The sequence below is a fragment of the Pituophis catenifer genome, unplaced genomic scaffold (genome assembly GCF_029215685.1).
Source record: "Pituophis catenifer annectens isolate HBS135680 unplaced genomic scaffold, rPitCat1.0.hap2 SCAF_10, whole genome shotgun sequence".
Lineage (NCBI taxonomy): Eukaryota > Metazoa > Chordata > Lepidosauria > Squamata > Colubridae > Pituophis > Pituophis catenifer.
Window position 1 is genome coordinate 16290501 of NW_027256890.1, and position 27056 is coordinate 16317556.

General features: G+C 59.6%; 4 protein-coding genes across 6 annotated transcripts in view; 2 read left to right on the forward strand and 2 right to left on the reverse strand.

Moving 5' to 3' along the window:
• The window catches only part of FAM222A (family with sequence similarity 222 member A), a 57860-nt gene extending 54951 nt beyond the window's left edge, over positions 1-2909 (forward strand). For all 3 annotated transcript variants that reach the window (XM_070950543.1, XM_070950542.1, XM_070950541.1), the window contains exon 3: positions 136-2909. In XM_070950543.1, coding sequence (XP_070806644.1) covers positions 136-1397 — 1262 coding nt within the window. In that variant the 3' untranslated portion in view covers positions 1398-2909. The remainder of the gene's footprint in view (positions 1-135) is intronic.
• A 1630-nt stretch (positions 2910-4539) lies between these two features.
• TRPV4 (transient receptor potential cation channel subfamily V member 4) lies at positions 4540-10718 on the reverse strand. The gene is made up of 15 exons (XM_070951461.1): positions 10327-10718; positions 10037-10209; positions 9278-9430; positions 8697-8837; positions 7973-8271; positions 7617-7796; positions 7368-7526; positions 7099-7191; positions 6813-6886; positions 6449-6614; positions 6103-6169; positions 5662-5978; positions 5454-5581; positions 4810-4931; positions 4540-4697 (listed from the first exon to the last, which is right to left on the reverse strand). The coding sequence occupies exons 1-15, from the start codon at positions 10701-10703 to the stop codon at positions 4540-4542; spliced, it is 2607 nt and encodes an 868-aa protein (XP_070807562.1). The 5' UTR covers positions 10704-10718.
• Positions 10719-17326: 6608 nt separating this feature from the next.
• On the reverse strand, positions 17327-22552 carry GLTP (glycolipid transfer protein). The gene is made up of 5 exons (XM_070950739.1): positions 22327-22552; positions 19156-19217; positions 18729-18862; positions 18446-18596; positions 17327-18224 (listed from the first exon to the last, which is right to left on the reverse strand). The coding sequence occupies exons 1-5, from the start codon at positions 22427-22429 to the stop codon at positions 18042-18044; spliced, it is 633 nt and encodes a 210-aa protein (XP_070806840.1). The 5' UTR covers positions 22430-22552; the 3' UTR covers positions 17327-18041.
• Positions 22553-22573: 21 nt separating this feature from the next.
• On the forward strand, positions 22574-26920 carry TCHP (trichoplein keratin filament binding). Its single transcript, XM_070950738.1, has 12 exons — positions 22574-23522; positions 23620-23830; positions 23930-23986; positions 24104-24172; positions 24256-24429; positions 24664-24776; positions 25178-25244; positions 25393-25565; positions 25762-25843; positions 25984-26169; positions 26249-26392; positions 26620-26920. The coding sequence occupies exons 1-12, from the start codon at positions 23332-23334 to the stop codon at positions 26650-26652; spliced, it is 1500 nt and encodes a 499-aa protein (XP_070806839.1). The 5' UTR covers positions 22574-23331; the 3' UTR covers positions 26653-26920.
• Positions 26921-27056: the final 136 nt, after the last annotated feature.

Below are 27056 nucleotides of genomic sequence, written 5' to 3' on the forward strand. Positions count from 1 at the left end.
CTCCTTACGATGGAGAAAGGCTGCTTAAGCAAGAAGCATCCCGGTCAGCGTTAACTGTGCAGAGCGCGCTCTTGTGACCTCTAGGGGTGACTACAGGCATTACAGCATATCACATATCTTCCTGGTCTCTCCTAGGTGAAGCCATGGCTCCCATCCGTTCCCCGCGATACCCCAGCCCAGCTGAGCTCGACGCTTATGCACAGAAGGTGGCAAACAACCCTCTCACCATCAAGATCTTCCCCACCAACATCAGGGTCCCCCAGCACAAGCACCTTAACCGGACGGTGAACGGGTACGACACGATGGGCCAGCGCTACAGCCCCTACCCTCTGCACGCCAGCAGCTACCAGGGCCTCCTGGCCGTCGTGAAGGCATCCGCCGGCAAAGGGGCCGTGAAGAGTGCTGAGGGCAAGCGGACTAAGATGTCCCCTGCCCATGTGGCAGTAGCCCCCTACTCAGTGACGAGCACTTTAGCACCCGGGCCGTCCTGCGCAGCCCAGCTCGGCTATCCTGGTGGCCAGAAGCAGATGGAGGCGCCCGTCCCTCCCAACGTCACGGTGGCCGCCTCGGTCGTCCCTCATGCCGGCCGGAGCTTGGTGCTGCCCCAGGCCAACCTGCCCTCCATCCAGAACATCATTTTTCAGATCAATCAGCAGTGCCAGGCTCAGGCTGGGCAGCAGATGTGCCAGGGGGTGTTGGTGGCCAACCCCAGCCCGGCCAAGCACGGCACCGCGAGCAGCTTCACCACAATGGCTACGGTGGGGGCAGCAGTGGCCTACACGGGTGCCGTGTTGCCGGATTGTCGGAAGGGCACCGAGCTGGTGACCGGCTCCAACCCGGGCAGTGGCCTGGCGGGACCCAAGCCGGGTCTCTACCCAGACAGCATGGATTATCTGCTGTGGCAGCAGAAGCAGCCGCCGCTGCGGATGTACAGTGCGGGCAGCGGGGGGGCCGTCAGCAAGTCGCCCGAGGTGTGTGCTGGGCTCTTGCGTGCCTACCCCGTGAGCGGTGCCAACGCTGCGGACAAAGTGAGCTCTTCGCCCTTGAACTGTGTGGGTGTGCACGGGAATTTCTCGGTGGGGCAGTACTTCACCCCCGCTTGGAACAGCGTCTTGGTTACGCCCAACAGCAGCGACTGCTACAACGCCCAGGAGCTGCCCACTGGGCCCCGGGACCTGGGCCTGCCCCCCTCAGACGGGCTGCCCAGCCTGCCCAGCAAGGCGGCGTGCAACACCTCCATCCTCAGCAGCAGCCTGCAGTCCCTGGAGTACCTGATCAACGACATTCACCCGCCCTGCATCAAGGAGCAGATGCTGGGCAAGGGCTACGAGACGGTCTCTGTGCCCCGCCTCCTGGACCACCAGCACGCCCACATCCGCCTGCCCGTCTACAGATAAGGGCAGGGGCGCCCCCGGACCAGGCTGCCCATAGTGGGGACACAGGAAGGGGTCATACGGCTAAGGATGTGAACAGGGAGATTTTGCTGCTATTCCGGGGGTGCTTTGTGGGATGAGAACGGGTGCATGCCTTCCTGCGGGCATTGCCAGCCGGACTACCTGGGAAGCCCCCCCCCCATCCTCTTTCTGCCCTGGGTGATGCCTGGGGGCATTTGAAATGCATCGTGACCGGGGGAGGGCAAGGAAGGGTGCAGACTCCCCCCGACCCCTCCCATTAATCCAGGGGGGTTTAGTGATTCTGCCTCCTTTCTAGATGAAGTCTGTAACTTGCACTGTTTCGATTTAAAGCTAATAATTGGGGTGGGGGCGAAGGTCTGGAGGCTGTCTAAAGAAGGAAAAAAAACACTTGAAAACTTGAAGTGACTTTTTTTAGTTTGAACCTGCTGTACAGTTTTTGGCTGCTATAAGATGGGTTTTCCCACCCCTCCATCACATCAGCATAACCCCAGGAGGTTTCTGAATTAAAACATTATTATTATTATTATTATTATTATTATTATTATTATTATTATTATTATTATTATTTCATTTTTAAATAGCAGTATTTCATTTCATTACTTGTCTGCGTGTGAGAACCAGGAAGACCAGAAGGGGAGGGGAATGGGCCTTTGCAGAAGAGAAGCGCAGTGTTGAAAAGGAGGAAGGTCTCTGGTCTTTTTACTTTAATCCTTGCTTGGAATCCACCTCTAGCACCTGGGTGCAGATGCCTGGGTCAAGAAGGCCTGGGGGGGGGAACGAAATCCTCTAAGGGTCAAGGGTCATTCCCTTGGGTCCCCCCCATCCCCAGCTGGGATGTGGCCATTGCAGGCCGAAGTGACGTAGATGGGCTGCCAGAAAGCGTGGGAAGGCAAGCTGTGTGTGTGTGTGTGTGAATTGGCCATTCCAGCCCCTGGGAAAGGGTCATCCCTCGTCTCCCCCTCTCCCTACCCAGACTGAGCCCTAGAAGCCTCCGAGGGATGAGTGGTGGGTTCTTCTCCAGGAGTCAGGAGCATCCAGTGCCCTACGGCGAGTTCAGCTGCAGCCTGTCTTAAGGTGCGGGGGGGGAGGCTCTTAGCGTTTCGCATACTTTAATTTCCGCCTTTAAAAGAGGAAGAAAGGCGGCTTCTGAAAAAGCCCTGCTGGAATTAGGGGTTCGATGCCAGGTGACTTGCTTGGCAGGCATTTCAGATTTTCCCCGTTAGAGACGGAGAGGAGGGGGGGCTCCAAATGCAGAGGTACTGTGTCCTTCACCACCTTTTCCAGCACTAAGTGCATTTACAAATAAACTGAGAATGTGTTTTTATACGAAAAAGCAACCATTATATTCTACTGTGAGAAGTGCTCTCTGCACTGTATTGTTCTGAAAATGAGAGAAAACCAAACAAAAAGCTTGGAAAAAACCCCCAGAACCCTTCTCTCCAGTGTCTGTCTTTTTTCTCTTCCCTCCCTCCCCCCCCCTCAGAAGACATTAAATCTGGGCTTTCACTGGCTCCGTGTTCTGGGTTGTCTTTGCGTGCCGCTCTCGCCCCGTGGATCCCCCGGAGCCCTGCTTGGAAGAGGCTCTTCCTACAACCAGCCACGTGCAAAGGGGGAGCGAGTCAGAACCCTCTGAAAATAGAGCGCCCCATGGAGAAGGCGGGGGGAGAGCAGACCTTCCTCTTTCGGGGGGGGGGGATGGAGCCCCCTCCCTTCCAGGTGGCTTTCTGGGCCGTTGGCTTTGAAAGCAGCTGAAGGTGCTTTTCAGGAGGGGGGAGGAGGGGAGGAGGCGGGGCAGCTCCTCGGCCCCTTTGCACTTCTTGGCTCGCCAAAGCGGCGGCGGAGGAGACGCCCTGCCTGCCGAAGGCTTCCCCAGTGGCGGCCGCGGTCGCTGGTTTACGCCGAATGGTACAGATTCTGTTTTTTAAAAGGGGGGGGGGAGGGGGGTGGCTGGCTGCCGGTCTTTCGGGAAGTTGGGGAGTCGGGGGCGGGGAGTTCAGGCTTAGCCAGGGGGCCCCCCACCCCGCCTCCGTTCCCTGCTCGGGAGCCCCCCGCCAGGGCTGGACCGGCAGGCGTGCAAGTTTCGGCGTCTCCTGCGTTGGTCGGCAGGCAGAAGAACCGCGCGGCCCTTCGAGTGGCTCCGCGAGGCCGCGCCGTCGTTCGGCAGGCAACCCGCGGGGTTGGCGGGCTGTAGCTCCTTCCCAGCCGACCCCGTTTCCCCGGCAAGCCGAGCCCGGGCTCCTCAAGGCGGCAGCTGCAGCGGTGCTGCCGGGAAGGGGCGTTTCTTTCACCTGCTTCTCTTCTTCCCCCTCCCCCCCCAGGTAGGCTTCTGGCCCTTCATTTCAGACAGGTGCAGCCGTACAGGCCACCCGCGGATGCACCATCTGTTGAATGCCTGCCTGTCGGTCCCTGACCTCGGGAGAGGAGCAGAACTGCAGGCGATCCATTGGGGTTTGCTGCCCTCTTGTGGCCCAGATCCCACCCTGCAAGGGAAGGCAGGCAGGCAGGCGTTCTCGGACCCAACCTGGGTAGCTTTGCTGAAATCAGTCCAGACCAGCTGGGCAGTGCAAGGGAATTACGACTCCCCTCAAAAGCATAGAGCACAATAGAGATGCTTTGGATTTTATTACTAAATAAATAATTCAATAAAACCTTGTGCAAAATAATACTATCAGAGGAGACTCGCCATCCCCAGGCGAGCCTGCCTGCGTGTTTTCGGCCTGTAGGAAATTCACACAAAACGGGGCACGTGGCCCCTTCAAAGGAGCCACTCTGGAAAGGCACTTGATATCTTTTGAATTGTGGCCCTTGTGGGATCCTCCGGCATTCAAGCTCAGCATTTGGAGCCTCCGGTAAGGACAAAATTCTCAGATCCTGAGCTAGCTCAACTTCTGGCCAGTGTTGCCCTTGGGATGCAGTGTGGCCACCTAAAACCAGGTTTCCAGTTTCTCTTTATAGGACTGTTTTTAAAAGCAACGTTTTGTTTAAAATGCGAGAGTCAGGTTCATGGAAGGCTGGCTGAGCTTTCCGGCTGTGGGACACAGTAGGAGGCTCCATCAAGTTCCCCGTTCGAGGGGGTCCCGTGAGGCCACAAAGGCTGTCCCGGAGTGTGGAGGTTGCTTGGCCCTTAGATCTGAGCGTCTTCCTTCCTCCAGCTGTGAGGGTAGCTGGGCTTGTGCGCTTTTGCTCCCGCCGAGCACATGCTGTCCAGGGGCACCACCACCTCATCCGGCTGAGAAGTCTTGTTCAGCTCCACCACACGAGGCACAACCGTTGACCAGCGATCTGCACCACACCAGAGAAAGGAGGGGGTGTCGCTACAGCAGCAGCAGCAACAACAGAGTCCGCAGCCCCGACATTTCTGTGAGGAGCAGAAGCCACCCAACCACCCCCTCACCTCTGCGCAGACGCCCCACAGTGTGGGAGAAGCCGTAATACTGGTAGGTGTCGTTCTTGCCAGGGTCCTCACTGATGATACCCAGGTTCTGATTCCAGTGAGACCAGTTCACCTCGTCCACTCTGCCAGGGAAACAGCAGGTCAAAATGCCAGGGGCAGAGGGTGGGGCGGATCAGAAGGACTAAAGATCAGGTGGCCAGTGGGCAAGCAAGCCAAGCTGAATCTCTTGGCTCAGGGGGTACTTTAAATGGCATCGACTTGCCCGGGGGCCCCCAATCAATGGCTGTTTTGGGAACTCTTTGCTGGGGCTCAAGTTGGGGTCTCTACACCCTTCTACAATGTGGAGAAAGGATCATTGGATGCAGCCAGCCACTTCCTGAGCCCCACAGCCCCGTAGCCCTTCCAGATCAGAAGAGAACAGGAGAAGAGACTTTTAAGAGACCATTAAGAGAACTTTGGAGAGGAGCTGGGTGGTCTCCAGATGTGGAGAGGGGTTCAGAGAGGCACCCATGACCATCTGCAGTGCCTCCAAAAGTTGGGGGGAACCAAAAAGAATAAATAAGGGCTGATTCTGCACAGCTGGACTGGGGGTCCAATTCTCCATGGGGTTGATGGGTATGGCCAGAACTCTGGGGTGTCTCTACCTGAAGCACCACCTCCGGTCAGGGGCCCCGTCCAGAGACTTCCCCACGGTGACCATCTCTCCCGAGCGGAAGGCCCTCCGGACAAACACGGGGAAGGAGCGCTCGATGTCCAGGATGGTGGTGGCCCACTAGTGATGGAGAAGACACAGGAGCCTCAGCCATGCTGCCCCCCCCTCCAGGGCTCCCGAGCCCACCTAAGCCCACCTACCTGCAGCTTCCAGATCTTCTTGCTTTCCTTGGAGACCTGCCCCACCGTCTCCCCCATGAGGGCAATCAGCATGTTGAGCAGGAGGACGAAAGTGAGGATGATGTAGGTGACCAGGAGGATGACAAAGACCCCCGGGTACTTGGCGTTCTCGATCATCTCCAGGTCCCCCATGCCGATGGTCAGCTTGAAGAGGTCCAGCAGGAAGGTGCTGAAGGTCTTGCTGTCCCGGCAGGAGGGGTAGGCGGGCGCCGTGCAGTTGGAGCGGTCCCCGCGGCAGGACTCGGCACTAGGGCAGGGGTTCAGCAGGGAGACCAGCGCTGCCGGAGGCGGGGGGAGCCTTTAGCCGGGTCCCTCGGCACCTTCCCTCCTGGCACATGGGGGGGGGAGCCAGAGGCCCACCTGGCAAGGCCAGTGCCAGGCTTTGCAGGGCAAGGGGCTTACCGGATGCATAGCCGATCATGAAGAGGACGTAAACCAGGAGGAAGCGGAAAAGGTCCTTGAACAGGATCTGCAGAGAAAGAAGGGCACCTGGAGGTGAGTTCCACCGCTGTGACCTCAAGCTGTGCTGGGATATAGGTAGTCCTCGACTTATGACCACGTGGGACCAGAATTTTGATCCGGTGATCGTGGCGATGCTGGGATGGTTTTGCGAGTCACTTTTTTCGCTCCTGTGCTAACTTCAAATGGTCCCTAAACCAGTGGCGGTGTGTTGTGGGCCGCCTGGAGCAACCCAGCTGGGTTCACCCACCGCACCAAGGCAAAGGAAGGGCTCCTTGCTCCCCCTCACCTTCTGGATCATGATGCTGTAAGTGCCTGTCAGCTTGAGGCCGCGGGTGAAGTAGAGGGCATTCATCCAGCCCAGCACCAGCGCGAAGACCATGACCGCCAGGTAGGCCTCGATGCCAGCCAGGTAGAGAGCAGCTGCAACCAGGACCAGGACGGAATAGATGAAGCTGCAGGTGGTGGAAGGTCAGGATGGGCGAGCAGGTTAATACACAGACAACCAAAGCCACAATGTCCCCTTTAGGATCCTGAAGGGGAGGCATCTTCTCCAGCCAGCCACGTTAGAGGGTTTATGGCTTTGGGGAGTCACTGTTAAAAGCCTCCCCACCCCAAACAGATGCAGAGCTGACGTTCCCTCTTCCACTCACTAGAGTAACTGAAAGGAGCCATCGATGAAGAAGGAATTGACCCCTGGGCATTTCTTCATGAACAGATCCTTGATCTGAGGGAGGAGGGAAAAAAGATCCTGTTTGAGCCGGAAATGACAGGAGCTGAAAAGGCTGGGGAGGCTCAGAAGCAAGGAGGGTTTTGGGGAGGGGGGAGGAAAGGAGAGGGAGAGTCACAACCTTCCAGCATGCAGGGAAAGGAGGAGGAGTGTGAAGGGGGCTGGAGAAGGAGAGAGAGAGAGAAAGACCCCTCCCCGTCTGCACTTACATTGGTGAAGAAAAAGAGGACTCCCGTGAAGAGGGTGACGATTTCTCCAGCCAGGCGAAGGTAGTCCGGGGTGGTTGTGTACGGGTACGGGGGCTGCGGGAGGAAGGAGAGGAAGGGTGCTGAGGGCTGCCCCAGTCTTGGAGGATGAAAGCAGAGCCTCTGGAGGACGGGAGGGTCAGGTTGCATCGGGCTGGGACTCTCAGAGCTGCAGTTCTTGCCTACGGCCGCTCAGACTTCTTGCAATGGAGCAAGGGGGGAGGTGTACTCACTGTGCCCTCCAGGGGGCGGTAGTAGGCCACCAAGGTGAAGATAACCATGGCGCAGAGGTAGGAGACGACGCTGATGTAGAAGGAGACAGCCCCAAATTTGCGCCACTTGTCTCGCAGCAGCTCGTTGATGGGCTCCACGGCCAGCATCTCATGGCGGTTCTGGGCAGGAGATGGCAAGCGCCCTGTGAGGAGTCAGCGGGCAGAGCCTTCCCACTGAGGGTGCCCCCTTGGGTCTCCTGCCAGCCTCACCTCAATCTTGCTATTGTAGACCAAGATCTCCAACACGGATACCTCCTCTCCACAGGTGTCCAAGGAGGACAGATCGTAGAGGGAGGAGTAGACGGGCCCGTAGGCCCAGTCTCTGAACTTGCGGGAGAGGTGCCGCGCCTCCTCATCCTTTACCTCCCGGCGGATGATGTGCTGGAACATCTGCGGGGGGGGAAATCGCTCTGATGAACTGAGGAGGGGGGCCTCGCTTGGCCAAAGCAGCCGGGGGATCGGGGACAGATTCACGCCCCCAAACGGGACCCCTGGAGTCTCTGCCAACCTGATTTAGACTCTCGAGTGAGTCCTCAACTTGGTGCCCCCCACCGGCCCTGTCTCACCCCTATCTTTCCAGTCTTAGCCGCCATCATGAGGGGCGAGAGGCCATCATTGTTCAGCAGGGCTTCCAGGTTGGTGTCCGGGAACAACTTGGCGCATTTGATGAGCAGCAGGTCATACATCTTGGTGACAAACTTGGTGTTCTCGCGAGTGTTGTCTGCAATGGCCACCAAGGCGTGGAGCACCGTGTTGCCCCGCGAGTCCTGCCGCCGGAGGTCAGCCTGCTTGTGGGCGTTCTCCGTCAGGTACTGGACGATGTGGGGCTGGTTGGTGCAGGCGGCCAGAGAGAGAGGCAGCTCCCCTGCACAGAAGTGGAGAAATGGGCAGGTGCCAAGTCTCCAAAGGCTCATCCAGGACACCCCAAACCAGCTTGGAAATGTGCAGTGAATACCCAGAAAATCCAAGGCTCTTCCAATCTTATGGGGCCCAATTTAAACCCCCCTTCTGTCCCTTGTGGGAGCCAACATCCCTTCTGTGACTTGACCCCTCAATTTTCCATCCATTCAGAAGCTCCCACCCACCCAGGTAAGGCAGCCCCCTTGGCCTGCCTTCCTCCTATCCCCCTGCAGTCTCCTCTCCCCTTCGTCCTCATGGCCCACAGGTGGACTGTAGGGTCCCTGCAGATTGAGACCCACCAACCCCCATGGACATCAGTGGCCAATCTCGAGGAGAAAGACGTCCAGGAGAGACCCGCAGCCATTCCCAGAGTCTGTGAACTTTACTCACCAAAGTAGAAGTAGCCACCCTCGTCTTTGGGCTGGAAGAAACGGCCCCGCGCCTGGGCATGCACATCGGCCCCCTTCTCCACCAGCAGCTCCACGTAGTGCTTGCACCGTCGCTCAATCGCAATGTGCAGGGCAGTCTGGCCTGAAGAAGCACAACTGTTTGTGGAGAGCCTCACTGCTCCTTTGAGTGCTCCCTGCCCCTCTCGTGGCCCACCGAGGCTGTGACCCTCTGAGCACTTCCTGCCAGGTTCCACAGGCCTGAAACAAGGACCTGCTAGGATGTGGCTCAGCGCACCGAGACCTTGGATTTCCATGCCGGAAACTCGTTCAACCTGGTGCTCCTGAGAGTGAGGCTCAAACGGGCATCGAATTGCATCCTCCGATCCTGACTAATGAAAGTGCCCGGTCCAACTCCTCACCCCACAGCTGTTTCCCAGGCATTGGTCTTAGATGGTCCCTGCCCCACATAGAACGTGCCATTTATTCTGGGATTGTGAGGGTTGGGCAGGTAAACACAGAAGAACCCGGGAGGGAGGGAGGGGGAGGACTGACTGGGGAAAGAAGCTGCCCAGGGACCTTCACCTCGGTAGTAGACGTCTCGGAAAGGGGCGTTGATGAATTCCCGCATGTTGCCCGTTTTCTCGGCAATGTCCAGCAGGAGAGGGATGGTGTCGTTCCGGCCACCACTGAGGTTCAACAGGGCCTTGGGGAGACACGTCTTGCCGGTGGAGAGCTCTGGAACCAGGCAAAATTGGCACCTCTCTTACACCGATGGCTCCTCTTTCTTCCTGGGAACCCCAGACTCCCCCATTTCTCCTCACAACAACTCTGTGAGGTAGGCCAGGCCAGGAAGGGGAGGCCATCCTAGCATCGGCAGAAATGCGTCCTCACCCGTCTGGGCCCCCAGGCTGCCTTTGCCCCACCGTGGGCTGACAACCACGAATGTCACGGCCATCATGCCCTCCTCCTTTGCTCCACCAGCTGTGGCACGCGCACACACACACACACACACACACACACACACACACACACACGGCACTTTAGGACATGTGGAGCAGCGGCTTCCTCCTAGGAGGAGTTTCTAGCTTTTCTGTCTGCTGAAGTGGCGGTTTCTGGGGGGAGCAACTTTTCTCACTGGGCAGAGAGAGACGAGCAAGTTCCCATTTCCTCCTTAGATCTAGCAGGTTGGGGGTTTCCTTGGGCCCCCAAACCTGGGCTGAATGGGGCTACAGTGGTGCTTGGTGGCATCCACAGAGGTGCAAATCTCTTGGCCGAGACGGGCCCCTCTCCTTTCTGCCCCCCCATCTGCCTCAAGCCCCCCCACCCCCCTGCCTCACCCACCTCGGAACTCCTCGTCGGTCAGTCGCTTCTTGTGGCCGAGCAGAAAAGGCAGGAGGCCATCCAGCCCGTCCAGGGACCCCCGGGAGACGATGTCGAAGAGGATGGGCCGGTTGAAGATCTTGAGTATGGGTGGGGGGTTGGGGGCGGGCCCCTTGGTGCTGGGGCGCTTCTTCCTGGAGGAGGGGCCAGGGGAGAAGGCAGCTCAGCAGCGCTCGAGAGGCAGCAGCCCCCAACTAAGGGAGGGAGATCTGCATCCCTCCCGCCAAGCGGCCCAGGGCCTCCCTACTCACTCCAGGACCCTCTTCCGCCTGCGCTTGTTGTCACTGGGGAGGTGGCGGTAGGTGCCGTAGTCGAAGAGGGAGTCCATGGGGGCTTTCTTGGGCCCCGGCACCACCGAGGACTCATAGATGGTGGACTCCAGCAGCTCCATGGGGTTGGGGACCCCCTTCCGGAAGGCACCGTGGAACTTCATCCGCAGGTTCTGCTTGCCGTCCCCTGAGCCGGGGGGACTGCGGGGGGCCTCGCCAGGCCCAGAGCCCTCCTCGCCCTCAAATAGGTTGGCCAGGGAGGAGAGCGGGAAGGCATCGCCCTGCGGGGAGGACTCCTCGGCTGGGGCCTCAGTGGCCTCGCCGGGGCCAGCCTGGGGGGTGTTCTCTGGGTCGGCCATCGTGCACAGCCGGGCGGTCTGGTGGAGGAAAGGAGCTGTGGTCGGAGGCCAGGCAGGGGGAAGAGGTGCCCGTGGCACACGTGGCCTTGCAACCCTCGGCCTCTGCTGCAGGTCACTCTGTTGGCTTTGACTAGGAGATCACCTCTTTCAACCCCCCACCCCCACTGGAAATGCCCTAGTTAGCCGCGATGGAAAGCCTGAAGTTTTGGAAATATTCTGTCGGTTAGAAAAGGGTCACACCCCACGTCGGCTGCAGGGGCTTCAGGGGGCGGGAGAGACCATCCCTGCCTGGTCTGCTTCTTTCAAATTCTCTTTTAAAACCTTTCATCCCAATGAAATGGAAGAAAAGCAGGAAGGCCGGTCTTACTTTAAGCCCTTCCCAAGCCTGAGCTGCCCCAGAGCAACGGGGGCCTGAGTTTTCTTTCTCAACAGAAGCTGGGGACTCTGAGCTCCTGCTCAGCCCCATTGCCTCCCCCCAAGACCACCCACCTCTGCTCTCTGTCTCTGCAAAGACAGGCTCCGTGGCTGGGGTGGAGATGCAGCTCCACACACTGTTCCCAGATGTGGCCGTCCTGGCTGGGGGCTGCTGTGCCTGACCCACATGGCCCCTCCCTCCCATGGGGCACAGCCTGCTTGCTACTCAGAGGGGCCTTTGAGAGACTGGCCACCGGCCCGCGGCTCACTTCAGACTCGGCCCAGCAAGGAACAAGGAGTGCTTTCACTGCTCCTGGAAACTTCGCCCGGACCCCACCCAAAATCCAGACAGGCGGGGGGGAAGGGAAGATGCGGCACTCCTGGAGGGGCCGCCAGCAGCCGTCGTCCTGGGCTCCACTGCAGTCTTGTAGAGGAGACCACACGCCCCCACCGCCTTTTCCAAAAGCCTCTTTCTTGCGGTGCCCATTCTCACCAGCCGGGGCACTTCTTTTTTTGGGGGGGGGTTTGCAATCCCAGATACGCCACCTGGAGGGCACCAGGCGCTGGAAGCCGTGCCGAAGCAACCAGGGCAGAATGGTTTAGCCCGGCTCCCTGCTCAGAGGCCAGGAGGTGCCCCGCCTGCTTTGAAGGCCTACATCAAAGTGGCATCCCTGGAGCTGTCAAGCCGAATCCTGAGAATTTTCCCAGGCTGAACCAGGAAAAGGAGAGAAGCCCTCGTTCTCCAGAAGAGCCCGACTTGGAGTGATGGATGGTGACACGTGCAAATGAACCCAAGGCTCCCGTTAATCCTTCTGGCTGAACCCCGGTGCATGTATGGGGCTGCACCCGCTCCCCTTCCTTGGCCCAGAGAGAGATCCCAGCCATCAGCCAGCCCCTGCCGGGCCTTCACCCTCAGGAGACGGCGCCCCCCACTCTCCCACCTACAGAAAGAGGGACCACTGAGCACCCTGGATTGGGGCGAGCCCCAGTGTCCTTGAGCAGGGAGGAGGCTGGCTGGGCCCGGGGCCTGGGCGTAGCACCCAGTGAGTTTGGATCCTCAATTGCAATGGGCTTCCGGCCTCTTCGGCTTCTTCCTAATTTCCAGAGCCAAGACTTGCAGGGAGACTTGGTGCTCAGGAAGAGCCGCAGGGACTTCAGCAGTTTTGAGGAATAAATTAGGAACTGGGAGTTCCAGAGCAACTGGGAAGGGAAGGGGGGGAGAGACTGGGAGAAGAGGAAGCCAAGCCATAGCAGGCTGGTTGGGTCGGGTGGGGCCAGAGGAGCTCCCAGTTCTGATGCAGCTGCTTGTCTAGGGCATTCAGGAAATCCTTTGAGACTGAGACCACGGATAGAAACTTCACTAAAGTTGTTTCTTTGGTGTCCAAGTCACAACACAAGTCCCACAAGCAGCCTGAATGGTGAAAGTCTTTGCGGGGAACAAAGCGTTGTGGAAAGTCATGAGAACTTCAGGCATATCACCCCCCACTTCCCCCGCCCCCCCTCGGAAGCTGACCAGCTCCTCACTGCCCAGTAAGTCAAGAGTTGAGCAGAGCTCAGGCAAAGCTATTCAGAGCAGGAATTTGCTGGGTGGGTGGGGGAGGTCTCCTCCTCCAAGATCAAAGGACTACAAATCACTAGTTGGACAAACAAGAGAGAAGGTGGCCTCCTCCGGCAGGCAGCCCCCCTCAGCTCTCTGGCCAGCCCGTCTTCACCCAGCAGCTCCTTCGCTGGCCACAGAATTAAATGGTGGAACTCTTCACCACAAGATGTGGCAATTGTTTGAGGGGGGGGATGGGATCAGTTCAGGGAAGAGAAGCCCCCCTGGTTAATTGCCAACCTCCTCGTCCTGCCTTGGATTCCAGCCCCCAAGGAGCCACCACGGGCGACAATTTTCTCCGGTCCTTTTTTGAGCGCTTTAAAGGAATCCGGGGTCCCCCTCCCCCGGCTCCCTGAACCTTTAGCTCCTCCCAAAAGTGGCAAATGGGGACTACAGCCAAGAAATGAAAAGAGGCTTGCTCCTGGGGAGGGAAGCTATGGCAAATCTAAAAAGCAGAGACATCACCCTGCCCACAAAAGTGCATATAGTCAGGGCTATGGTGTTCCCAGTTGCAATGGATGGTTGTGAAAGTTGGACCATAAGGAAGGCTGAGAAGGCCAGAGAATGGAGGCCTTTGAACTCTGGTGCTGGAGAAGACTCCTGCGAGTCCCTCGGACTGCAAGGCAATCAAACCAGTCAGTCCTAGAGGAGATCAACCCTGACTGACTGCTCTTTGGAAGGCCAGATCCTGAAGAGGAAACTCAAATCCTTTGGCCACCTGATGAGAAGGAAGGACTTCCTGGAGAAGAGCCGAATGCTGGGAACAATGGAGGGCAAAAGAAGAAGGGGACGATGGCAGAGAACGAGGTGGCTGGATGGAGTCACTGAAGCAGTCGGCGTGAGCTGAAATGGACTCCGGGGGATGGTAGAGGACAGGAAGGCCTGGAGGAAGGTGGTCCATGGGGTCACGATGGGTCGGACACGACTTCGCAACTAACAACAACAAAAAGCGGCAGTGTGCAAGAGAGGCCCTCCCCTCCCCCAGCCCTATTTTGGGAACCGATTGAGCTGCCCCACCACAGCTTTCCAAAGCTTCCATTTGCAGCATCACCACAAGGAGCTTCCTTGCCAGCCCCATTGGGAGGGAGGCCTCGCTCAGAGGGCCGCCTCCCCCTTCCAAAACAAGAACCCTTGTCTTATTGGGGGTGTTGCTGTGCTGGAAGGCTGGGGTGGGGGTGGGGATCCAGGCTGGAACCCCTGTCTCCCCAGGCAGAGGGAGGCGCAGTCCAGCCCGGCTCCTCCTGCAGCCCCAGAGGCAGCTGGGGACAACCAAGCCGGGACAGAGAGAAGCTGCATGTTTCTGAACTTGGCCGGAAGTCCTCTAATGTGGTTGTGTCGCTGGCAGCGCTGGGGTCTCCGCCCTGCCAGAGTCCACAGAGCACAGGACTCCTCTCCAAAATGTGTTTCCTCAGTCTTGGGGGGGCTGGGGGCCCTGGCGGCCCTGCAGCTTAAGTGTTTGGAGAATTTCACAGCTCAAAGGATTAATCAACATGCCCAAACAGAGCTCCAGTGGGGTCCTGGAGAGAGAGAGAAGAGCCCCCCCAGGCCAAAGGGCTGGAGGTCAGCCAGCAGAGCCCAAAGCCTGGGCACCTTCAGTTTCTGGAGGGGGTGGGTGGGAAGGCACATGGTCTGAAGGAGATGTCCCAGAAGAGAGCTGCTGTTGCACCCCTGCGTGCATCTTGCCTCCTTCAAAGGTGGTGCTGTTAAGGCGAATACCGGCAAAATTGGACCATCTGTCCCGCCCAAAGATAAAGCCAAAACTGAATCTGTGGAGCTGCAGGAGTTCAACTCCATAAAACACGGGGAGTGAATTCCGATCTTGCCCATCCCTTATAGGGGAGAGAAAAGGGTCCCTGCAGGGCCAAGCCAGTTTCCTTCTGTAATTCCTCTGCCCCACCGGGAGTGGAAGGGACCCTGAAGGGCAGAGCAAAAATCTCCGAGTGGGACAGAGGGTTGGGGACTCGCCTGCATCGGAGCTGAAACTGGACAGGAATCTGATTTATGCTCTTAAGTGCCGACGGTCGCTAGTCAGGAACAAAGCACATTTCCAAGCCGGCAGGACCAGAGTCCAAGGGGGGGGGTGCTCACCTAGCCTATGGCTGGCACCTTCAGCTCCGGGACTATGAGGCGGGGGGGGGGGGCGCACGGGGGAAGCTCTCTTAATCCACGTTGCCCGTTTGAGTGGCGGCGGCAGCGGTAGCTCTTCAATCTCTGCCCCGGACTGCAACGAACAGTTCTCGCCGGGAAAGGCACTGCAAGGAGGCGAATCCCACTCCCCAAAGTCCGGCACTGGCCTCCGAGGCTGGTCCGGATAGGTGGCCTCACAAGGACCCAAAGCTGCGCCTTGCGAAACCCCCCCCGTTTGATCTCTCTTCTTCTGACCCCGAAAGGCTATAGAGGCACCGGGGAGCCCAGCTCAGCTCAGCGCTTCCCCCAGTCGGGCTCTGGAAGGAAACCGCCTGGGTCTCTTTGGACTCCTTTAGCTGTCCTGGCTGGGGATTATGGGCGCTCGAGTCCCGGAGAGCTGGAGGGAGAGGTCAGGGCCTGAGAATCAGAAGCAGCAGCCAAACGGCCCTTCCTGGAGCCGCCTTCCCTGGACGTGTCCAGCGGGGGCCCCTCCTCCTCCCGACCCCCTCCCAGCCCCTTCCACCCCTGCCGGACGCGCCCTGCTCACCTTAGCGCCGGGTCTCCGATCTCACCCGCCGAAAATCTCCCGGCGCCGCCCGGGCTGCTCTGGCTTCAGGTCCCCCGCGAGTTCCCCCCCCCGGCTCCGCGCAGAGGAAGCCCAACTGCAGAACGCAAGAGAAACGACCCCCCCCCCCGCTCCTCTCACCGCGGAGCGAAGGAGTTCTTGCGCCCCCGAGCTAGCCAGACCATCCTTGCGGAGACGTCACTCGTCAGATCCCCCCCACGTCTGTCCCCGGGGGGGGGGACACTTGCTGGAACGTTCCAGGGGTTCACAAGAGCAACCCCCCCTCCCGCTTTCACGGATGGCTCCCCTGGCCCCTCTCCGCCCTCTGAAATCTTTGACCTCAGGACAAGCCCAGAGGCAGCTGAGAGGCTCCCCTGTGGGGGGTGCAGGGGCCTGTAAGGAAGGAAATCCCCTCCCCCAAACCAAACCAAACTCTTGCTGGCTGCCCCAGAAAAGATCGCCTGCAGGTGGGAAAACGAAGGAGTGGAATGAGGCTCTCCTCTTCCTGTAAACGTTTCAAAAAGTTTTGTGCACACACCCAGCTCTTAACTGCCTGTTACCTGGCAAAAACTTTTTTTTTTTTTTGCCAAAGTGGAGCCCAGGTGGGCCAAAAAATGCCTTTTAATAGCTTTATTATTTTCACAAAAATAATAAAGCTATTAAAGGCACAAAAAAGTGATTTTCTGCCAAAAAGTTGCAAGCAGGTGGGCAGAAAGCTGGCAAGAGATTGTGACTCCCAAGGAGTAGAAGTTGCGACACTGAAGGGGGGAGGGGGGGTCTTTAAAATCATCCTCTGTGAGGAGCGAATAGAGAGGAAGGATCCTGGCAGGTGTAGAATCCAAGGACAGGAGAGCCTGGAAGCATCTCTTCAAAGAAACTACGGAACTCCCTGCCACAATGAGTGGGAGCATCTTCCTGGCCACTCTGAATTGCTGGACAGAACATGGCTGCAGGCCCCAAAGGCCCAGGCCCAAGAGGGTTGTGGGAAACTGCAGCCCTTCCACCTTCTTCCTCTGGGCTCCTTGGGTGAAGGGCCACCTTCCTTCCCTGACTATAGAACCCCGCTGGGTCTCGGGGCCTACTGGCTGGCCCCTCTCTCCCTCCCTCCCTCCCTCCGGCTGAGCTGATGGCTTTAGCTGGGAACAGCCAAGGGCTTAGATTTATGCTGGACGCAGGAATTTTTCTGGCCAGCCTGAACAGGCCTGGGCTGCACCCCTGACCAAAGGACGACAGGAATGCCAAGGAACTGATGGGGTGGGGGGGTAATTGAAAAGCAAATGGGGGGGAGGCTGCAGCTAGGGGGGCCTTGAGACAACACTCTGTTCGAGTTCAGTGGGTTGGACACCCTAAAGTGGGGAGAGGAATATGACTGAGGACTGTTTTGATCCCAGGACTCAGCCCTCCCCCCCCATGGCCCCCTCATCCCCAAAGGGATCCTTTCCCCCCTTATAAACTCTTTCTCCTTCTGCAAAACTTGGGAGGGCTGTATCTGCTGACCCCTCCCTCCCTGGGTGGGGATGAAGTGCCCACACCAATTGTCTGCTGGTCCATCTGTGAGGAAAGGCTGCCCACTGCTGGTGTGATGCAGCAAATTCCAGCTTCCGAAAAATGCCAGCTGGGAGTCCAGCTGGCCTAGTAAGTGAGCATGATGGGCAAACCCCCCAACCCTTCCCAAGATGCCCACTGTCTACTGGGTGCCACAGGACCAGCTGAGAAGGTCCTTCTCCCTTCAGGAGTTGCAAATAAGCTGCCCTAAAAGGTCTTTTCAAAATAGTTTGGGTGCATTAATTAAAGCAATATTCATCTACATAAATATTGGCTCCTAACACCCACGCTCAACCTCCATAATTCCCAGCCAGGGTGGTTTAGCTGCCCCTCCCACCGAGTCTTCTTTGGGCAAACCAAAATAAATCGCACGTCTCTCTCATAAAATTTTAATTCAACTGTTGGGTTTCCTAAAACCATCCACAGAATCTGTAGCAGTAGCAGTAGCAACACCATTAAGGCTTGGCATAATTTTTATGCCCCAGAAAATGACAGCAAGTTTTAAGCCAGAGTCAGTTCCCTGAAGAAATCCGTTGTGCAAAGAGGCCGCATGGAGGTTCACCCCAAGAGTCACGCCGAAAAGTCCCTGAAGTCCGGCTGCTCTTGTCAGGTGAGGCAGAGAAGTTAAAAGGCCACCCAGGAGAAAGCGAGGGAAGCCCACCGTGGCCCCACTGCCAGGAAGCCGCCTCCCAAGGGGTGAAGCTCCCCGAGATGAGGCTTCCCTGCTTTACACGCCCTCCTGGCACGGCTCGTGGGACGTTTGGGCACTAGCCAGTCCTGGGGCGCAACTGGTGTCTCCTGTGCGCTGCCCAAAGCTCAGAGGAAGACAGGTTCTCCCTCCCAGTGAACAGGGAGGGGCTGCTGCCCCCCCTTTATGTCCTTAGAAGTAGAAAGGCCACAAAAGAGCATCAAAGCCCCTCAGCCTGGGCCAGAGTGGAGAAACCTTTCCATGGCTGCTCGGCCTCCTAGAACTGCTGCAGATCTTCTGAATAGGTGACCTCGAGGGGTGGAAGGCACTTGCTGGGCTGCAGAGCAGAGGGAGGGGAGGCAAAGGAGCGGGCCCAGGCTGGCAAAGGAGGGGAGGGCCTGGTCAAGCTTTGTAGCTCAGCTCCGCGTTCATTTTTGTGTACATCTCATAGATGGTGTCGAGGATGGGTGTTGCTTTGGACAAGAACTGGTGGATCTTCTCAAAGGTCTCTTCCTCCTTGACCTCCTTGCCTTTCTCCAGGGCCTTCAGCAAGTCTGACTTGTAGGGGAGAGCATAGACGGAGCCCTGGGGAGGAAAGCGAGTCAGGGGGCGGCCCCTTCGGCTTCTCTGCCTTCGGCCGGCCTTGCAAATATCCCACCTGCAGGACCAGAGCTACAATCGTCCACCCCCTTGAAGAAGGGGGTGTCCAGGAGTGTTGCCTCCCTCCCCCAGGTTCCCCCAGCCTTCCCAGGCAGGCTGGCTCTCTGCTGGTGGCCCCCTCCTCCCCCTCCCACTCGGAGGCTCACCAGGAAAAGCTTCTGCAGCATCCAGCCATGATACTTCCTCAGGGCCAGCTCGTAGGCTTTGACGGCGTTCACGCGGATCAGATTGGGGTTGTCCTTGTCCTGCTCCCCATCGCAAAGGCTCTGCAACAGGGCCTGGATGAACCTGAGTCCCCTGGGGGGGCGGGGGGAGGAGGAGAAAAGCTTCTGAGAGGCTGCCAGTGCCCTCCCCCCTTGAGCTGGGTCCCTGTGAGGTCCTCCAGCCGCCCCTCAGGAGCAGAGGCGGCTTATGAGGTCACCCCCTCACCTCTTCAGCCACATGAGGGCCAAGGTGGCCCCCACTTTCGGCCAAGCCGACCCGTGCATTTCCTTCTCCGCTTCCAAGATGTTCTGAAGGGTTTTGAACTTGGTTGGGTTTGATTCGTAAACCGCCCGTATTTTCTGAAAGTGAACCAGAAGAGAATCATAAATTTGACCTGGGGGTGGCTTGGGTCCAGGTGGTGGGAGGGAGGGGGGGTGCAGGAGCCCGTTCTGATTAGCAGCCCCCCTGATCCTGCTTCTTATGGAGCTGAAGCTCCGCGCAGCCCTTTCCAGGGCTCTGCAAAGGGCTGCCTTCCCATGAGCTGGGCTCACAGAGAGCCCTCATTTGCAAGCCACCATAGCCACAAAGAGCCCATGGCGGGTGGATCCCAGCTCAAACCCAGCGGCCCCTTTCCTCAGAGCCCTTTCTCTACCTTAATGTTCCCGGAGAGATCCGCCTTCACTGGGGCGTAGACAAGTGGGGTGCCCAGGCAATCTGCGGAGGAGAGAGCAAAGGTCAGGGGGGCATCTGCATTCAGCAGCGGTGGGACCCCGATCTAGCCTGCCAAGGGGTGCCCAGGGCCCGGAGGTGGGGACCAGGGGTGACACTTCAAATAGAAAAAGGGCCCCAGCCCCCCAGCCAAGGGCAGGAGGGAAGAGGAACCGCCCCATCCACCCCCTGGAATGCTCTGGGGGCAAGGAGCGTCTTCAGACGGCGAGTGATGAAATCTGGATGATGGGAGGGTTTAATTCAGCACTGCAAAGACATTTCACCACAGCTGGGCATCCTCAGGAAAAAACCGGGGAAGTGGTGCTTGGGCAGCCAGACCTGGGGGTGGGCTAGATGGCCTTTAAGAGCTCATCCTTCCATCTTGCCGTCTCCTACTCCCCTAGGCTTAACCTACACTGCAGGGAGGCTGGAGCCACAGGAAGGGAGACTGCTGAGTCAGAAATAGGCCCCTTTAAGCCTTACCTTTCTTAGCCCTTCCTCTAAGAGGCTGGGGGGCTTTGGGGCTTCAAAACAGCCCCCCCATCCTGTCAGCCTTGGGGGGGGGGCTTGACTACACGCCTTTCCCTTGATGTGTGCTGAAGGTGGGGTGTGAGGGGGGTTCCTTTTTTTCTTTTAAGATGGTTTATCAGGCACATAAACATTGTATCGTTAATGCAAGTTGACATGTTTTAATGGAGGGTTTCCAGTTTCCAGCTTGTGTGGATTCTTAGCCACCCAGAGTCACCATGTTGCCATGCAGGCGCCAGATAATGGCTGGAATAAAACCGAATAACCTTCCAGCCCAACCCTCTGCTTGAGCAAACAAAGGACGGAGAGTCCCGAGGAGGCTGCTCAGGGTTTGCTTCATGGAAGTGGGGGGGTGGGGGTGGGGGTGGGGTGGGGGGGTGCAGCAGGGCTTCCCGAATGCCAAGCGAACCAGTTTGCCAGCAAGAAGCCAGGAGATTTTCAAAGCAGGCTTTGTCCGCTTGCTCAGAGTTGGTTTGGGGGGGATGGAGAACAAAGTTGCAGCTTAATTTCTGGAAGCGGGGGGGCTCTGGGGACGCCTGTTTTGCCACACAACCCCCCGGGGCAAGGCTGCCGGTTCCTCCAGATCCCACAGCAGCCCAGTTGTTCCTGTTCTTCTTGTTCCCCCTGGCTTTCTGGAATGGCTGAGCGCCTCCCGGCAGCCACTCAGCACCGCCTGCAAGCCAAGGCCCCGGCTCCTTCCCACACCCCGTGGCCCCCTCCAGTCTGGGGGCTGGGACCTTGCTGGCCAAGCCCATCTGGAGGCACAGAGACCGGCTCAGGCCTTGCGCAGCGTGAAGGCGCCCAAGTGATGCAATCCACCCCCTAGGGATTGCACAAGAGAGAAGGGAGAGGCTGGCACACCCAGCAGGCCCTGCGCGCTTCTCCCACTTGTGGTGGGGAGACGAGCAGCCAGCGAGTCTGGCCGGAGGAAGCAGCAGGCTTGGCTCCCCACACTCGTCTCCAGCACGTCCCCAGCAGAAAAGGCAGCCTGGTTTCAAGATCGCTCAGCCGTTAGCGAGGTTGGCAAAGCCCCCCCCCACCAGTGGGCACCCAGGTTTCGAGATCAAGGGAGCAACCTGCCATCCAGCTTTGTGGGAGGGGGGCTAACTCGACAAGCCCAAAAGGATTCAGGGGCAGCTTGCTAGGCAGAGCCAAACCTGACTTGCTAATCAGTCATTCACCATTTATGCGGAGTCTGGAGGGGACGGAAGGACTCCTTGCTGTCTCGCGGGGCCACTGGAGCCCCCAGAAAAGCCTTAAAGGGGCCCTTCATGAAGGAGTTTGGGGGCCAATCTAAGGAGGCCCCGAATGAGGCAGCATTGTCTAGTCTCAGTGCCCAGGCTTCCCTGGTAGACTGCCCCTATCCGTGGAGTGTCCATTTTTCTACAGTGGCTGTTGCAGGGAAGGGAGAAATCCCACCGGCTCTCTCTGCTTCCCCCACAGGCACCCAGGATCCTCAGAGTGCTCCCCCCCCCCAAGTTCCAGATACTTTGTTCTTCTCTCCCCCTGAACTAACGTAAACCTTGCAAAGGCTCAGCCGACCCCCTTCCACGCTGTAAGCCCACGAAGGAACCCTGCTTGTGTTTTGAGGTGAACGCCTCCTCCTCCCCTCCCCCCCCCAGGCCACCTTAGAAGGCCTCCCCAAGTGAAAGTGCTTCGTTTGGCCTTTCCAGACCTTTGTTGTTGGGAAAGCAGAGAAGGACAGGAGGAGAGCTGGCAGGATTTCTAGAGGTGTCAGTTACGTCCATTAGGAAAGCCGCTCCTTAGTTGACAGCTGAGAGATCTCATTTCCACAAGCATCTCGGCTGCACACACCCCTCCCCCCAGCCTGCTTTGGGGTTCAGATCTGCCAGGGAGCAAGGTGCCCCTGGGGAGGGGGAGGCTGATGAGGGGAATTGGGGAAAGAGGTGGGGACAAGACCTAACCTGGGAGGTGAGAGACTCTGGGGCAGGGCAGGGCAGGGCGTCTTAAAGGCAACCCAAGGGCCCTCTGCACATGCCCCAAAGCCCAGACCTTCATGAAAGACCGAGCTTAATTTAAGTTTTATACATAGGGAGCGAAAGAAAAGAAAACCTGACTGGAAAGAAGAAGGGATTCCTGGGGTGTAGAATTTCTGCCCTTCCGTTTATTTAAGCACTAAAGCCTCAGTTTCACCTTGTCTGCAAAGGCTCTGTGGCCCTTCAGCCCAGCTGGCAACTGCTGCCCCCTTTTGGCCCGCTGGCGCACCTGGGAAGACCGGCCGCTTTGCAAAGTGCCGTGACAGGTGGCTGGCCGGGGCCTCCGCTGGGGAGAGCGAGCGAGCGAGCGGGGAGGAGGGCTGGGGACTCCGAGCAAGAGCCGGGGACGGACGGACGGACGGGGCCCTGGGAAAGTGGCCCCCCGGGGCTCCAGCTTGGCCAGGGCTCGGCTGCAGGCGAGGAGAAGCCCGGGGCCGCCAAGGCAGCGTGGCCAGCCCTTCAGAGCAGCAGCGCAGGGGCCGAAGCGGGCTCAGGAGGCTGATGCCGTCCGCTCTCCATCGCCCCCCGCCGCCGCCGCGATCTCTGAGCAGCGCTGCCCTCCCTCCCGGGACTGCGGGGCGGCCACTCACCGAAGAAGGGCGGCAGGCGCGTCACGGCCTCCAGGAAGGGCTCCGTGTCGATCTGCTTATCGGCCGGCAGCGTCCGGAACTCGTACTCCAGCAGCAGCGCCATGGCGGGAGCCCAGCCGTCCCGCCGGGCCAGCCTGAGTCGGCAGAAGAACTGCTGCCGTCGGGGTGGAGCCCGGCCTCGCCGCCCCCGAGGGAGGCGGGCCGCAGCTCAGCCTCCTCCCGCGGAGGGGCCGGGGCAGTCTACCGGCAAGCGAGCGGCGCGGGGGCCGGCCCGGCCTCTCCCTGCCTGGGCGAAAAGCGGGGCTCCCAAGGAGCAGGACGCTTCCCCTGCCCATGTGCAGAAAGCTTTTGCGCTGCCCGCGCCTCGACGGCTCAGGTGAAGCTCCGGGGGCGCCAGCCGCCCCTGGCCCCGGCTGGCCGGGAAGGAGGAGCGCCTCTGCCTCCTGCAAGCCTCGGGGCCCCCGGGCATCGCCGGCTCCCCATCAAGGACGCGCGGCTGGCCGGCTGGCCACCTCGGAGCGCCGGGGGGGCAAAGTGGAGCCTGTGGTGAAGCTTTCCGGTTCCAGGGGGTCCCGGCCTGGCGTCGCTGCGGCGTCCCCGGCGCTTCTTCTGCTTCGGCGGCAGCGCCTCCGTCGATCCCGGGACCGGAGGACGAGATGCGTACCCGGAAGCCGCGTGCGCTGAGACCCGGAGGCCCCCTCTTCATTTTCTTAGCTCTGCGAGCCCCAGGTCGGCTCCGCCCTCTCGCGCGATACGGGGCCTCTTGTCCGCGGGCGGCCCCCGTAGAGAGACGGGAAGCGCTGCCATGGAGACGCCTGGCGGCGCCGGAAGGAGCTGGGCCGTTGGGAGTTCGCGCGGAGGCAGCGGCGGGGCTGGCCTCGAAGGCGGCGAGCGCGGCTTGGGAGCGCCGGAACCATCCCGTAGCGGCGTAGCGGGTGACGTCAGGACGCGCGACTGTGCCTCGGCGTGACGTCACCGCGCCTGCCCGGGCAGGCTCCCCCCGCCATGGCCGTGCCGGCCGCCCCGTCGTTCTGGGGCAGCCGCAGCCGCGCCCTGGAGCAGCAGCTGGTGCGGCGGCGGGAGCAGGAGGCCCGCCTGCGCCGGCAGTGGGAGCTGCACAGCCGCTCCTTCCAGCAGTCCGGGCTGCGCAGCCGCAAACAGGCCGAGTGGAGCTCGCGCCGCTCCTTCCAGCAGAGGTGAGCGGGGGGGGGGTCGTCGAGGCGGGGGGGGCAGGAGGCGGCGGGGGGCTCCACGTCTCCCTCCCTCCCTCCTCCTCCTCCTCTCCCTCCGCAGCATGGAGGCGCACGGCCGGGAGCGGCTGAAGGCGGAGGCGGCGGCGGGCCTGGAGCGGCGGCGGCTGAGGCTGCGGGAGCTGCTGTGGCGGGAGCGCGAGGGTCTGGCGGCCGAGCTGCGGGGGCTGCGGACCGGCGGGGAGGCCGAGCTGGAGGAGAAGCGGCAGCGGAGCCAGGAGCTGCGCTCGGCCAGGGAGGAGCGGCGGAAGCAGGTCTGCCTTCCTTGGGGTGGGCGGTGGGGGTGGGGGGCCTCCCTGGTTGGGCGACGGGGCCTGAGTGGCATTCCTTTCCTCCCTGGGCTTGGCTCGCAGGTGGCGGAAGATCGTCTCTACGACTGCTGGAGGAAGAGCAGCGCGAAGCTCCGAGAGGTGGGAAGCCTTCGGGCTGGGGGCCTCTGCCTCTTGCGGGGGGGGGGGTGGACAAAGAGAAGAGAGCCGGTGCCCACCAGGGCCAGACTGTGATGCGGTGTTTCTGCTGAACTTCAGGTGAGCTCGGAGCTGCACAAGAAGCAGGTGGTGGAGGCCTGGGGGGACCAGCTGGCGCTGAAGCAACAGGTAGGCGCACCTGCCCCCTCTGTAGCTGCCCAGGAGAAGGTTGGACGGAGCTTCATGCTTGCTTTGCTTTCCTCCCAATTGAGCGAGAAGCGGCCGATCAGGAAGAGAAAGTCCGCTCTGAGAACCAGTACGAGAGAGCCCGCAGAGAAGCCCTGGAGCGGCTGAAGCAGGAGGAGCAGCGCAGGAAGCGGGAGGAGGAGAAGCAGGCCGAGATCCTGCGGCAGCAGATGGCGGAGCTCCAGCTGCGGGACGTGGAGGTGCGCGAAGGGTGGATCCCTGAGAGCCCTCTAAGCGATCCCATCCCGGAGCATCAAGCGGGGAGGGCAGCCTGTCCCATTTCTGGATCTGCAGATCACCTGCCCTCATTCGGCCCATTACCCCATGCCTGGTCTGTCCTGGCTTTCGGGGGAGGGGGAGGAGAGGAGTGGAAAGCCAAGACGGTCATGGTCAGAGAGAATTCCTCTGGCCCTCACTCTTGCTCCCCTTGTCAGGCCACCAAGCTGAAGGAGGAGGAGGAGACCCTGCTGAAGCAGCATTGGGAGCTGCAAGCCCTGGAAGCTGAGCGGAAGCTGAAGGATGAGCAGCGGAAGAAGGTGGAGCTTGGGTAGGTCACCGGGGTGGGGGGGAGCTTCTCTCCAGATGCTCTGGGAGGAGGGGGCAGGCAAACGGGGGCAGAATCCATTGTCCAGCTGTGGAATTTCTCCGCCCAGACGTGGAGTTTCCGAGAGATGCATGAGGGCCTGTCTAGGAGGCTACACTGAGAACACGACGGGTTAATTGGTAGAGGGAGCCGCTCACCCCCAATCTATTCTTCCAGAATTCCATTTTTATTCCATTATCGGAGCTGCTGCAAGGCCCAGCCAGCTGCGCTTTGCAGAATCTTGGGCTCCTCTCGGATCCAAGGTGGAGGCTTTGCTGGGAAGGGCAAACCTTTTCAGGGGCCGCTGGCCCAGGTTGATCTCAGGGTTGCCTGCCAACTTATTTCATGCTCCCGTCTTTCCCCAGGCGCTTTCTGAAGCATCAGGTCCAGGCGCAGCTGAGGAAACGGGCTCAACAGGTCCAGGAAGAGTTGGTAAGCTTGTCCCAGAGCAGGAGGCATCTGCTGAAGGGGTCTGGAAGGACCCTGCCTGCAGGAGTCGTTCCCCCAACGATGTGGGATGCAGCGGCCCTTCTTTGCAGGGCACAAGCCATGGTGGCTTCCGGTGGCTTTGTGATTCCAGGAGAAGGACAGGCAGATCCTCCTGGCCCTGTCTAACGAGGATGAGGAGGACCAGCGCCTGAAGTCCACCCGGCGGGAAGAAGCCGTGGCCGCAGTCGCCTGGATGAAGGAGGTCATTGAAGAGCAGCTGCAACTGGAAAGAGAACGAGAGGCGGAGCTGGAGACCATCTTCAGGTGAGGGAGCGGCAGGGGAGGGCTGAGGTGGAGGGGTCAAGTGGGGAACCAGGGTCCTCACCTCCAAGGCCACTGTAGTTGGGCGAAATGTGGGGGGTCAGAGAGGCTGGGTACCCTCGGCATAGTGGGGATTGGCGCTGCCTTTTGCTGGGCAGCGGGCATCTCCCTTGTCCTTTCTTTCCCTCGCCCCTCCCAGGGAGGAAGCCAGGCAGGTTTGGGAGAAGCGAGAGGAAGAATGGGAGAGAGAGCGGAAGGCCCGGGACAGGCTCATGGCAGAGGTGAGCACACCGTGTGTGTGTGTGTGTGTGTGTGTGTGTGTGTGTGTGTGTGTGTGTGTGTGTGTGTGTAGGCACACTGCTCTTCCGAAACAAGGAGGGGCGGGTCTCTGCTTAGCCATCCTGTCCATGGCTCCAAACAGGTCCTGGCCGAGAGGGAGCAGCAGATCCAGCAGAAGATGGAGCACAACCGGCAGGCCCAGCAGGACTCCGTCAGGTTCCGGGAGCAGCTGATCCAGCAGCTAGAAGAGGCCAGGCAGCTGACGCAGCGGGAACAAGAGGCGGCGGTTGAGCGGAAAACTGCCCGCAAGCAGGAGCTGCAGGCCCAGGTGGGGATTCCTTGCCAGGCGGCGGTTGGCTTGGCTGTTGAGAGGTGGCCCGTTCCGTGCTGACCTTCTCCTCCTTCAGCTCACGGAGCGGCAGCGGCAGCAAGAGGAGGAGCTCCAGCGCCAGCAGGAGGCAGCCACAGAGGCCCGGGTGCGAGAAGAGCAGCACCAGCAGCTGGAGGAGCTGGAGGCCAGGCGCATGGTGGAAGCCGGCTATCGCAACAAGGTGGGAACTGCCGCCCCGAGGGCACCCCAGCCTAGGACTGACAGTGCTGCAGGCCGGATGGCCCTCAAGGGCGCTGCTCTGCGAGGATGGGTCTTGGGGCTCAGGGCTGCCATCCCGGGGAGGGTATCCCCTCAGTGGTCTTTCCCAGAGGGGGGGGGAATTTGATGTGACTGCTGACAGGTCAGACCAGACTCATGACTGGCATCCTTCGTCTGCCCTCCTCCTAGTGCCACAGCTACCCCAAAGCTGCCTGGAGCTAAAGAAGATTCTGCATTCGGGGTGTGGGTGGACGAGAACCTCTTTGCCAGCTGCTTCCTGCAGTACCGACAGTCTTCTTGGAGCCAGCAGGGATACTAGGAGGCAAAGAGGGGTGGACTGGCTCCCCCAGAAGTGGTCTTTCTGCCTTCCCCCCCACCCCACCCCCAAGGAGCAGCTGCTACCTGGTGGCTGCTGCCCCTGCTAAAGCAGGACGGAAGACAATGGGAGGGGTGCTTAGAGGGTCAATAAAGTGCTATTTTTCTTTTTTAATTGGTTTTCTCTGGCCTGGTGCTGACCAGAAAGGCTGATAGCAATGGGCAAGCCAAAGAGAGTTCTATTTCTGTTCCACCACTTCCACATGCCCTTCCCCAAATAGTACATTTAAAAAAAAAAAAAAAAAAAAAAA